This window comes from Oratosquilla oratoria, chromosome 3 (genome assembly GCF_046742065.1).
Source record: "Oratosquilla oratoria isolate Oo_2021 chromosome 3, ASM4674206v1, whole genome shotgun sequence".
NCBI classification, from domain to species: Eukaryota; Metazoa; Arthropoda; class Malacostraca; order Stomatopoda; family Squillidae; genus Oratosquilla; species Oratosquilla oratoria.
The window spans coordinates 36,680,147-36,694,070 of NC_134779.1; the positions used below are offsets into that span (position 1 = coordinate 36,680,147).

The 13,924-nt window shown below is 37.6% G+C and overlaps 1 protein-coding gene across 1 annotated transcript; it reads left to right on the forward strand.

Annotated features, from left to right (window-relative positions):
* Positions 1-337: 337 nt before the first annotated feature.
* Positions 338-11,163, forward strand: LOC143021597 (ethanolamine kinase 2-like). The gene is made up of 6 exons (XM_076179200.1): positions 338-544; positions 3,365-3,505; positions 3,678-3,839; positions 5,565-5,886; positions 6,303-6,531; positions 9,242-11,163. The coding sequence occupies exons 1-6, from the start codon at positions 425-427 to the stop codon at positions 9,300-9,302; spliced, it is 1,035 nt and encodes a 344-aa protein (XP_076035315.1). The 5' UTR covers positions 338-424; the 3' UTR covers positions 9,303-11,163.
* The last annotated feature ends 2,761 nt before the right edge of the window (positions 11,164-13,924 follow it).

Sequence of the window (13,924 nt, forward strand, 5' to 3'; positions counted from 1 at the left end):
AGATCATGTAGACCCTTTAAATAATACGTGTCCCAGTTTTGCCCTTTTAAAGAATAGGGACCCCAAATCAAACGGGACACATTCTTCAAAAGCTCCAACATTTCCATACATATATTTCTTCTGGTGATATTTATTTTTCTCTAGATCATAAGCAAAGAATAGGTTGGAGGAATATGAGACTATAATGTTGAAAGATTCAAACCTATATCGGAGAGGAGTAAATATGAGTATCTTCTGATGCCCTAAATCTCATCGGTAAGCCCACAACAATAATATTATTGTACGCGTTAAGCGTACGACATTTTTCCTTTATCCGGCAACGCATGTCAATGCAGTAAACATGGCAATGATCACAGTACGCTAAGGATTACGTTGATGTGTGGTAGGGATACCAGAAAGTGGGCAATTCGAAATAAATAGAGAAATGGTGGTGCGTCTGCCTCATGTCGTTGATCCCTCCACCGAGGAAAGTTTAAGGGAGGGTGCTGTCGAAATTGTGAAGGAAATCAAGCCTCAATGGAACATTGCCGACTTGAGATTCAAGGTATACTATCAGTGTCGAGTACAGGTACAGGTATAGGTATGTATTAGCAACTTTCTCACAGACGGTATTGTAGCGCCTTTGTCAGTATTGCAGTATTTAATCATATCTACAAGTACACGTGTTGTTCAGAAATACTGTCATGCAGAAACATCAGACGTTTGAAGATGAAGTTCAGCATCTACATCTGTGCAGTCTACATCGTACCGTAGCCTAACGAAATTTCCGCATATAGTTTAAACTCGGCCTTAATCAATAAGATCGCTTCACAGCTTCCTTTTTTTATTTTTTCGACATAACGCAAGCTTTCTACTCATTAACGCGTGAAAGCGTAGGTACTTTTTTTTTAAAGTTTGTTATGGCCAACGTCAGTCGATTTATTTATCATTGACCCAAGTGTTTCGAGACCTAATTTATTATCAGAAATGAATGTCCTCCAATATAATTTTGATAATTGTGAAATAGTAGTAACGAATACAGAATTGAAGGAGGGAGGAGGTAGAAATTGAATTCTATACTTATACCAATTACAAATAATTGTACCCATAAATTACACCTTGATGCACAAAATCAACCATTATGCTGCTTAATTATAACTTGATCTGTTAACTCCATCCTTAGAGGAATTGTTATAGACAGTATAATAGGACAAGTACCCTTTCATGTGAAGTCAAGTTTTTACAAGGACAAGGATCCATTCTGCTTATTCCACCAACATAACCTTGGAACCTTAGCCTGTGCTCCCCTGCCACAAAATCCAAACGGGGGGAGGGGGTGTCCCTTGCCATAAAATACCTGCTGGGGTGTGTGTGTATGTGTGTCCTAGGACTTCTGTGTCACTTTGATGTTGGAACAGTCTTGCTTAGCCATGCTTGTTTCCCACACAAGACATTAAAGGTTTACATGATTATTCATATTCTTCATTGATCTGTCTTATACATTAGGAAGAAATAAGTTTGTTTTGTGGTTGGATACGTATGAAAAGAAAATACCCATTGATATTAGCTCAAATGGTTTCACATAGAAAGGAGGATAAAGAGGTGAATAGAACAGCCTAGTAGTAGCCAAAATAAAGGAATAAGAACCTTTTGGAAAGGTAGGCTTGATCGTGATTTAACCAGTAATGTAAAGATAAAGATGTTAATTGTGAATGGGTACTGTGACAGAATGATAGTGGGCTAGCACTTAAATGATAAATTGTGGAGTCAGTCAAATAGGCCACAGTTGCTCCAAATTCTCCTAGTCATAAATCTCTTTCTGCACCTCCTAGGAGCCATATAATATCCATAATGAGTTGGCCACCACTCCATTATAAAGATTAAGGTGGAGAAATGAAAATGTGACATGGTTTGGTATTGACTTGGGACTCCTAGACTGGCTGCCAGAAATGAGTGTAGAAGGAGAAAGGTTATTATACCTTATCATAATAAGTGCAAAATAGGAGAGGAGATTGCACTGGTTTTTAACAGACCACTTATGATAATGTAACACGTGTCTTCCATCATACTTATGGAGGTAGAACAAAGCATGGTCACAGAATTACAGATTTTAACTTGAACATGAGAATTTTGGTAATTATGACAAAATATAGGCATTGCATTTTACACACAAGTTTATCTCTGGTGATCCATAGAGGCATCTTTATCTTCCAGGTTTTTCAACTGTTCCACAGAATTCATGTTTTGTGTTTTGATTTTCTCTTTGGAACATATTTCCTTCATCTAAACCATCTCATCATTTTTGTACAGAAAGCTAGATGTACTGTTAATATGTTATTATAGATGGTTTAGTATTGGATAAGAAATCAAGGATTACCTCATGAGTTGACTTGGGTGGGAAGAGGAAAAACAGGAGTCTGAGTTTGTTCCTGCTTAGTTTTTTCAGATAAACTTTAAAGAAATGATCATGTGATGACGAATGAACCTGTGGTCTCCATACATAGATAATTTGTTATACAAATGAGTTTGATAATGAATAGTTTTTCTGGTCCAACCAAGAGTAATGGTTGTTACATTGGAGAGAAGTGTGTGCATGTGTGATGCAACTTGTGCATTTGGGGCATGTGTAGAACTCCGGACTTGTTACTTTGTTGTTGGCATGAAGGATAAGAGAAACTATTGCAAGTATTGGTGTACTACATTCTATAACAGAAAAAATATATATACATGAGTACATATAAGACAGAAGGAAGTTGATATTTTTTATACGGTAGTGGATGAGTAGAGCTGTACTTTTTGGAGTAGTATTTAATTGGTGATAAACAGCAATTTTGTTGTAGGGGACAGTATCATGCCTAAGATTATAGAGTCATAGATGTGATAAAGGAGAGGAGTGTAGAAGAAAGGAGGTATAGTAGAAGTTAAAAGTAATCAGTATTCTTCTTTACATGAAGGCAAGTCTCCAGTCTTGAAATAATACAGTGTGACTCATAGGGGTGAAACTAAAGTCCATAAACCCTCAGATGGAGGTGAGGGTGTTGATGGATTTTCAAGATGGAAAGCAGGGAGATGATACTCTCTGACGTCCATCTTGAAGGACCACAACAAACAGGTGATCACCATGTGAGGACGGAGCCTTTACTTGTACGATGTTTCGCTTATTACAGCTTTTTCAAGTACATGAATAATAAGCGAAACATCGTGTAGATAATGGCTCTGTCCTCACATGGTGTTTAACTTGTCACTCTTGTCGGCAACTGCTACTTTCGTAAAAAGAAACAGGTACCCATCACTTATCATAATCAAGTCAATAAGACTGAATTTTTTTTATATAAAATGGATCACTTTCAAGTGCAATTTTTTTGTTTGTTTTGTATTTTGCCAGATATACACAGATGGCATCACCAACAAACTAATTGGAGTCTGGCGTGACTCTGTAGGAAGGGCTGACCAAGTACTTATTAGGGTCTATGGAGCTAAAACAGAACTTTTCATCGATAGAGAAGCAGAAGCCAAGAATATTCAGGTTAGTAACAGTATACTGAAAAGTGCTCAGGCAAGAATTGTTGATGTTATATGCAGTGATGGGTATTAAATTTTCTAGATTATTCTGTACTTTGAGTATGCTGTGCCTCTTTTGTATTATGATTTTTGTTTTACCTAAGTTATCATATTTATATCACATTTTCTTTTCTCAGATTTTTCATAAGGCTGGCTGTGGTCCAGAACTTTATGCTACATTTGAAAATGGTTTGAGTTATGCATATATAGATGGGTCTCCCTTAGGTCCAGATTCTGTATTAGATGAAGAAATTTGGAAAGAAATCATCGAAGAAATGGTCAGAATGCACAATATACAGGTTTGTTTAAGTAAACATTTTTCCTTTTCTAAGTTCACAAGTGTTTTTTATTTTATTTTCGTAATAGGACTGGATAATAGTATACTTACTTTCAGTAATTTTGTCTGTTAATGACACGGCTGAAGTCGGCTTCTGCACATTCCAATTAGTCCTACTATCTTCTCTCTCTCTTGGTTCTGTATTGCTTCTGGCAGAGTGTTGTGGTGGCTGTAGGGGTAGCCTGGTATCAGTGGATGGTCTGGTAACCCATCCAGCCATTTGTCCAGTGTATGGAAAATTTGATCATTGGTACTTCAACTCACCATTACTGTGAGAGCATGCAAACAAGTAATAGTTATGAATTGCATTGTTCTCTGTAAGGATATTTGGATTTCTGGGTAGTTTTAGCACATCTGGTAATTATGAATCTTCAGAAAAGGATGATTTAAGAAACAGTAGTAAAAAAAATTAATGAAGTAAAAAGTACAAAAGAAAAGACTTGGAGGAATTCAGGGGTTGAAGGAAGTGTGATAGAGAAAAGAAGAAAAGGAAAGTAAGAAAAATAAATGTGGAATTAGGTAAATGTAGTTAAAGGAAATAAACTTATATAGTCATAAGGAAAATGTGCCAAGGGATTTGGTATGAGGCAGGATGGTAATGATTAGTGTATAGAATTTAGAAAAGTGGAGGCCAAAAATAAGGAAGTGAATACAAGAAATACACAAGAATATGTTTAGGAATTCTCTCCCTCTCTCTCTCTTTTTTTTTTTTTTTTTTTTTTTTCTTCCTTCTTCTTCTCTACTTCCTGTGGGATGTAAACCAGGCTGTTAAATTAGACTTGTTCATATTGTATACAGTTCTATTGAAGACATCCATCTTTTTGTCTTATGAATGGAAGCAGCTGTACATTTCCCTGTAAGAATTTGCCACTTTTCTGGGGCAAGGGTGGGGAGGTTACTTTGTTATTCTGACTGCCATCAAGTTATTTTATTCTGTAGCAATGCTCGTTGGGTCCCATCTCCTATTCTCTAATAATTATTTATCCTGAGTAGCCTCAAATTTGTGTATTGTTCCAACTTAATCGATATCCTTGATTTCCAAATATATTTGTATTTGAACTCGTGTATTGTTTGAGCTTGGGCTGTATCACTTCCTAAGCTATTCCAAGTACTTAAACATCTGTATGGAAAGCTGCATTTCTTTGCATCCTTTAGACGTGTGTGAAGGGGTCAATGTTTTTGATAGGACTTTATAAAGTATAGGTTAATTTCAAAGTCTTTTCATCATTGTAAACAAAGTTGAATGGATTGGAACTGCATGCCTAGGGTAGCTTTGATATTTGTTTTTATACATACATATACCAAAGGCTTTTTCCTCTTTACAAGGGAGATAGCCAAAAAACAAAGGCATAGAAACCACTCCCACACATTCCATCCCCTACATACTCCACTCCCCTCTACCCTCTTCCCTCCCTCTTATCTTGGCACTTCCTGGATGACGGGTCATCCCTGCTACTTGCCCACTGCCCTGGGTTAGGAGCAGTGCCACAAATGTTTTTATAGTAGTTTTATTTATATGATTTTTAAGCTCTAGTTTGCACTCAAAAAGCTTATAGATCTGTATATTGTGTGGTAGAATATGTTGTTTATATTGTCTGATTGTGTAATAATGTCCTTTGTGAAAAAGTTTGTGTAGAGTTTTTTAGAAATATATATTATTGAAATGTCCTTACTAACATTACAACAGATAGAGGGCACCAAAGATCCAACAGCTTTTCAGCTAATTGACAAATTTTATGCCTTGATGCCTGAAAAATTTGATGATTTGAAGAAACAGGATCAATTTGCTGCATCAGGATATTCAAAAGAAAACCTAAACAAAGAAATTGAAGACCTCAAAGAACACCTCAAAGAAACAAAGTGTCCTATTGTTCTTTGTCATAATGACTTGCTTTTGGGAAATATCATAAGAAACAGCAATGAAAAGAGTATAAAATTTATAGATTACGAATATGCATCTCCCAACTACCAAGCCTATGACATTGGAAATCACTTCAATGAACACGCAGGTGGGTGTTGCATGTTGAATATCTTGCTGTTTTCTTAAAATTCAATCATAAATGACCTAACAGTGAAAGCACATAAGAAAACTGAATATACATACCAGTTAACCCAGATGCAGCTACCCTAAAAAAGACAGTGCCTTAAATTACACTGCCTTACACTAACTCCTTATAAACATCAGAACAAAATCTCTTTACTGAGTGACTTGTGTGCAGAACTGGTGGTTGAAGCCTGTTTCCTGGGGGGCTGTGTGTCTTTTGTAAGAATTAAATGTTAAATGGATTAATTGGGGGGGGGACAGAAAGAAGCTTCTGTTCGCAATTACACTTTTAAGCCATATTGTTAATTACTTGTATTATATTTTCACTTCGTGAATATTGCAACCAGTATATTGAAAATCTGTATTTTGTGTGGATTCCAGGGGTTGACACAGTTGATTATAGTCGTTACCCATCAAAAGAATACCAGCTCAAGTGGATACGTTGCTACCTTGCCACTTACAAAGGTGTAAGTGAAGACAGTCTTCCAGAGAGTGAGGTGTGGCAGTGGTATGTTTGGATCAACAAATTTTCATTGGTGTCCCACATGTCCTGGGGACTGTGGGCCTTTGTTCAAGCATACCACTCATCAATTGACTTTGACTTTATAGAGTAAGTAGATTATGTGCACTGAATAAAAAGTAAATATGGGAGTAGGGTGAAAGTTTGTCATGTGAGATTTGGAATTCACAGAAGAAAAGTAATGCAAAAATGTCATTTCCTCACCCATTTACAACTACTCTAACTTTTGCCTTCTAACTTGCTCAATAGACATTCCTCTTATATCCACATCAACCTCGAGGAAATCGCCTTTCACTCCACCATATGCTTACCTATCTCTTCACTTATTAATATAGCTACCCCTTCTCTCCCTTGTTTTCTCTTCACTCCTGACACCCTTCCAACTACAGTACACTCCCAAACTCAAACTTGTCCCTCCCTTTCACTCAATCCCAACACATCCATCTTTCATCTCACATACTGTGTATCTCCTCCTTTTTACTCTCATCTATACCACACCCATGCACATTAGGGTTCTGGTTGGAAAACTCCCAGACCCTCTTATGCCTTTTTTTTTTTTTTTTTTTTTTTTTTTTCCCTTTTATGACTCAAGTGGGAACATTCAGTGGCAGTATTCTTTCTCCCCTACCACAGAGTTTGATGAAAAAGGAAATGTATATTTAGGGAAGTGGTACAGGACCATATTAAGAGTGGGGTGGGGAGACAGTATGACAGAAGGACAGTCACAGTATAATAAAGTAGCATCATTTCTCTATGAATAGAGATTTCCCCCATTATAGACAAAATGATGTGTGGCTCCTGAGCAGATTTTAACTTTGCAATAACATGCAGCCAATACCCCAGATGGGGGTATTATCATGCTGGTCATCTCCCTTTTTACTCATGTTATAAGAAATGCTCATTTAGGAGCACAATTACTATGGCTCTGGTTGAAGATGTTCTCTCACAGAACCGTCTATTTTGCCTTTACTTTTCATGGCAGGGGAACAGGAAAGGGAGCTTCTAGTCCATCACCCAGTGAGTCACCTCTTATAAAATGTCGGGGAACAGTGGCAGCATTTTTGCCCCCACCACTACATTGTTATTTGAAATTATTCCATATCTCCTCAGAATAGATATTGTTTCATTGTTATAAAAATCTAATCTCATAATCTGTGTGTGAAAAAAGTTTAAGTATGTACAAGAAGATTGCATAGTTATTTGTCTTGGCTGCCTTAGTGACTTTGCCTTTCAAGCAAGCTACTTACATACATACATACATATACCAAGGCTTTTTCCCCCTTACAAGGGGGGTAGCCAAAAAGAAAAAGGCATAAAATCATTCCCACCCACTCCATCCCTGAATACACTCCACACCCCTCCACCCTCCCTCTTATCTTAGCACCTCCTGAAATGACGGGTCATCCCTGCACCTTGTCCACTGCCCTGTGTCAGAAGCAGTGTCGCAAGACACAGCACATCCACAGCAAGGCCGCTTCATTAAATCGGTGACCCCCCCTCTCCGTCCCCCCATTGCATAAAAGGAGAGGACGGGGAGAAATCCCTTCGGGCTGCGTCAAATTTTGCTCACACATACTACCTCACCCCCCATCCACCCACCCATTCCACCTCATGCTATCACAACATCATCCATATACAACCACTCTCCATTCACCCCTGTCTTCTGTCCTCTCCCGTCCTTCCTCAACAGACATTCCCCTCTTCCCCAAAGCCCCCTTCACCCCATCCATCCACCTCATCCTAGGACGCCCCCTCATGTTCACTCCCTCCACATCTGCCTTCCACACCTCTTTTACTAGTCTTTCTTCACTCATTCTTTCCATGTGTCCAAACCATCCTAATATTCTTTCATCAACCCTATCTCCCAGCTCCCTTTCCACCCCCGTTCTCCTCCTCACCTCCTCATTTCTCACTCAATCTAGCCTAGTAACCCCCATCATACTTCTCAGACACCTCATCTCAAACACATTCAAACTCCTTCTCTCTTCTTCTCTTATGTTCCATGTTTCTGCCCCATACAGTGCTGTTGGCACAATCACTCCTTCATACAGTCTCCTCTTAGCATCCATTCCCAAATGTCTATTCCTCATTACACTCTTTAATCCACCAAGGCATTTACTCGCTTCTCTCAATCTACATTCTACCTCCACTTTCACTCCACCTTTCCCTGCCACATTTGCACCCAAGTATCTAAAACTATCCACTTCCTCCAGTCGCTCTCCCTTAATGCTCACTTCCAGTCTACTGCCACTTTCACCCCTTGTACATCTCATCACCTTACTTTTACCCACATTTATCTTTAGCTTTCTTCTATCACATACTCTCCCAAACTCTGCCACCAACTTCCTCAATCCCTCCTCCGATCCTGCCACAAGCGCAGTGTCGTCCGCAAACAACAACTGGCTCACCTCCCACTTTTCTCCATTTTCTTTAACCATCGTCAATCCCTTGCCCACTACCCTTGCATTTACCTCTCGCACCACCCCATCCATGTATAAGTTGAACAGCCAGGGTGACATAATGCATTCTTGACAAAGTCCCACCTTTACCTCAAACCACTCACTCTCTCCATTTCCAATCCTAACACAAGCTCTATTATTCTCATAAATACTCTTGACAGCTCCCAGAAGCTTTCCTCCTATCCCGTATATCTTCATAACCTCCCACAGTGCCTTTCTGTCTACCCTATCAAGCAAGCTGATGTGCATAAATCGTAGCTGAAAATTTCCAGTGATTGATTTCTTGAAACTGTGTTGATATGTAATCCTTTGGAAAAAAATTAATTACTCCTACTTTTCAGGTATGCTATAATTCGTCTGAATGAGTATCATCAAAGGAAGCAAGAGTTCTTCAGTCTATGAATATTGAACAGTATTGCTCATTGAGTATTATGCATGTACACTTTTTGTTTTGGTTGTAGACATATAGAAATGTTTATACACTGGTGGATAGATTTACTGGATATATTAAGTACACTACACTTACACACACATACACAAAGATGGGTCACTACGAGCATAGCTCTCATCCCGTAAGATACAACTAGGTAAATATACAAACAGACACACATGCACACACACACACACAGATGTTATCTTTTTGCATGTGCATATGTTTATATATGTTTTATATATGTGTAATTTGTGTGTGTGAATCTGTAAAACTAACAAATCCGTCCAGGGGTTGTAAGAAATTGTAACTGTAATTACATGATAGAGGAAAATATATTAACAAATTAAGAGAAAATTTTTAAAGTGTATATACAACATAATTATTAGGAATGGGGTACTTGTATGTGCAGAAAAAGCCACAATGCTAGGTAGCTTGTAAATAAAATCCATAAAAAATATGCTGTTTCACTTTACTGCATACCATTACATTGAGGTTTGAAACATGTAATCTTCAGTTATTGTAAGCTACACTACTGTTTAAGGTGTTATATGGTAAAAAAAGCTACATATCCAGGATTATATGCCTCATGAGATAATGTGCAGTTTTGTGAGAGATGTTCAGAAAATTCTATTCTGTTGCTATTTATTAAGGTTAAAATGTACAGTTACCAACTTCACAGGGTTAGAACCAGCAGATGATGGTCCCATGAGATTAACATTAAAAAAAAGAAAAAAAGATCACCCCAGTTGCCTGTCTTCAAAACCTGCCAACATCTTTACTTCCAGACACTCAATGGACTGAGCACAAGATCTCTCTCTCTCTCTCTCTCTCTATGAATTTTGTATTTCCACCTGTTAATGCAGGGAGAGCTGACAACTGGTGACTGCTCTCCTCTTCTTCCTCCTACTACTACAATTCAGTGACATGGAAATAGTCCTACACTATCACAATACAGACAACAGTTTAGTTCCCAGAGAAATCAGTGGGAGCACCCAGTAGCTACTGGTGGCCACTTTGGGACTGTAGGGTTCAAGTCACTGAGAACTGAGGCAACAATTAGTGTTATTCTTATATTGTTCTTCCCTGTTCCATTAGTATATATATTTTTTATTTTTTCATCCTCCAGCTGTTGGCCTCTGCTGCATTGCTTTTGACGAGTATTGTGACAGGGGACAGGAATGGCCTTTGATCCACAAGATGTTAAGATAGGAGAGGCAATGAATGGGTTTTGAGTAGGTGTGGGGTGGGTCTTGATTCAGCCAACCCTCGTACATGTATATGAAGGAAAAGGCCTTTTGGTATATGTGTATGTATATATTATTCACAGGGATTACTTTCCTATCTCAGTGATAGCAATTAATGAAATGTTGTCAAGAAACCCATGATCTGACAGTGGCCAGCAGCAGTCAAGTTTTTCACATAAATTTAGTAGGGAAGAAATTGGAATGTTGTCTGTATTGTGTGAATGTGGGGCAGTTTCTATGAGGCCATATATCAGCTCTACATATATGAAAATTTGCAGGAAAATAGTGGAAATAAGTAGATCTTGTGGTTGTATTGGATAATACAAAGTGCCACGAGTCTTTGATGGGAATGTGGAGATCTTGCATTCGGGTGTTCCGACTTAGAAGGACTAGTGATGGTTACTTGTAAGTGGTGGTCTTGTATTTCCTACAAATTTTTACATAAGGAAAGCTGACAACTGGCAATTGCTCCCCTCTTCCTACTATTGTATGCTGGTGATGTATTCTCACGCTAATACAACAAAGGACCTACGTAGTTTTGGAAGAACATGTTTGTTATTCTTTGCAAAATAAACCAGTATCTCCTCTGTCTTTTATCTCGGCTATTCCTACTTCCCAGTGCACAAGTCACTTTTCACATACTTCCCTACTTTGGCATTTAAGTCTCTCACTACCATTGTGTATTTAGTTTTTTCTTCAGAAACAGGCGTGTTTGTAAGGAACCATAACTTTGGTAAAAGGTGAATTACTGTTGAGGGGACAAACAACATCATGGAATTTTTCAAACATTTCAGCAATCACTGATGCCATCTTGAGCAAATCTACAATAAAATGAAATACAAGAATCAATGACAACAATTTACTCTACATGGAATAACACCATTACACACAATTTTCAACAGTCATACAAACTGGAGAGATGATGAAATGGATAGATACTAATAAAACAAGAACTTGTTGAAGTATATGAAGGGGGATGCTAGTTAAAGAGTTATTAAATGGTGGACAGCTAGTTTTTATATACAGTGATTCTAAAGTACATATGTCAGCTGTAGGACTGCTGTCTAAATTTTCAAAATGACATACTTATTAGGACCTTACAAAGTTGCAAGTGATCCTGCACTGCTGAGTTAAGAGGGTTATGTAGTCCTAGACATTTTCCACAACTTATCCTTATGCTTCTCCATGGGTAATCTCGAGAATTCAGGTAGTGCTTCCAATGTACCCTGCCTGGCCACTAGGACGAGTATATTTATAAATGACGGACAAGCACACTTCAGTCGGGAGATAGTCTTTACAGTTGAAGAATGAGCCAATTCAAAAGTAGTTTACAAATATGAACTTAAAATCTATTTGTGCATAAAACTTTGATAGATTGTCATGCAACACTGATTCCATTTTTGGATGAAAGTGGACCAAGGTATAGAAGTTTAACATGTAGATGCAATTTACTGACTGAATGAACTTAGATGGGGTTGATCAATTTTGTTGAGGAATTTTATAATGAGCATATCAAAGAACTGGCTGGTATGTCCATTGTCCAAAAGTTTTGTTTTGTTTTATTCATTCTATCATCTCTCAAATTTGAGACTGGAAAACTCTTTTTATGTATAATGGTGTTATTTTATGTAGTGTAAATTGCTGTCATACAATTTTATTTTAATGTAGATTCACTAAAGATGGCAATGTTGATTACCAAAATGTTTGAAAAATAGAATCCATAATGTTGTTCATATCCTCAATGCTAATTCTACTTTTACTGTATTTTTTTCTTGATACATTACCTATATTGTATGTATCACCATAGAAGGACTTAATTTCATCATCTGACCTGTGAAGTTGGTTCATAAACCATTATTTTTACAGTGCATCTTTTGAATGGCATTCCATGAAAGCTAGTTTGTCTGGCATACAATTGAATTTCACTATATTACCTGCTATTTTATAATTAAGAATCTTATGTCACTTAATTTTTAACTTCTCTGTACCTTTAGAGTAGAACAAATGGTGACTGTTGTTGCTGTAAAACCTTTCTCCTCTCTCAGACTTTGCTCAGTTCTGCAATATTCCAGCTGATGTTCTCCAGTTCTTCCATCAAACTCTATAGTTTGTGGTCTGCAATGGTTCTAATGTTGTAGATGTAGATCCTCATTGTCTTCAGGTTGTTTAATGTCCAAGATTTGGATAGTGCTTACTCAGATTCAGTGGCACACTGCTTGTTAGCATGAGGCAGTATGGTTGGACGTGTACTGTAGGTGGTAATAATTCCATGAAAATATTGGGTGTACTATTCATGATCGATTCAGAGGTTGTGGCAGTATTATCTTACCTCTGGTAATATATGTGAGAAATTTACATGTTTGCCACCATTGATGTAATGGACAGCAGTGAGTTCCTGCAACTTTATGCAAGCTGATCTTTGTGTCATATTTCATGAAAGACCAATGTGGAATTATTCTAAGTGAGCACATGTGCAAAATGAAGGCCATTCTGGTCCAGGCATTGCTGATAATGTGGACAAGTGCAATTGCAGACTTCACAAAACATGTCATTGGAGATTTAGGCAGTCTTCCTCAATTGCAGCTTTCAGTCATTGATTGTTGATGGTTATGTAGTAAATGCTTAGTCTTTAAGACATCCCATAGGGAACTTACAGTGGAACGAGGTCTGGTAAATGAGGGGGTTTATTGACACAATCTCATGGCCCAGTCCACTTTTTCTCATGTACTGCTCCAGAAAAAAGAAAACCTAGTCAGGATAATCTTCATTGAGGATGTGAACTAATGTTGAAAAAAAAAAAAAAAGCAAACAAACAATGAGTTCCTTTCAAAACATGATGGATGTTTGATTTTGAAAGTACCACGTAACAAACCACTTGTCAAACAGATTTTCTTAGAGGTTAACAGTATATATGTACATATTTTCCTCTCTCTCTCCAAGAAACTTGTAGGTGAGAGTAGTCTTCTGGAATACTGCTTGTACCCAGAATGGTTCCACTGGATTCAAACTTACCTCTAATGCATGTAGTGGTGAATTGTGTTTGAACTTCCCTTCAGAAGCTTCTCTCCACAGAAGCTGTGTTATTGGTCTTCCAATAGCTCCTCAGAAGCTAGTCTTGTTCCATCCATTATTTCAAATTAGTTGTACCCCCCCAAAAAATATATATAAATAAAATGAAAATAGAAAATGATGGGTTATGAGTTTTTAGTGTGTACATATTTTTTTGGAGATTCCTTTGGTGTATGTGTTTGTGTTTACCTAGTTGAAGTATATATAGGATCCCATCTCTATATCTCTATCAAACTTTGCCTAAAATTCATTGATGTTGTTGGCTTGGATTATATCTT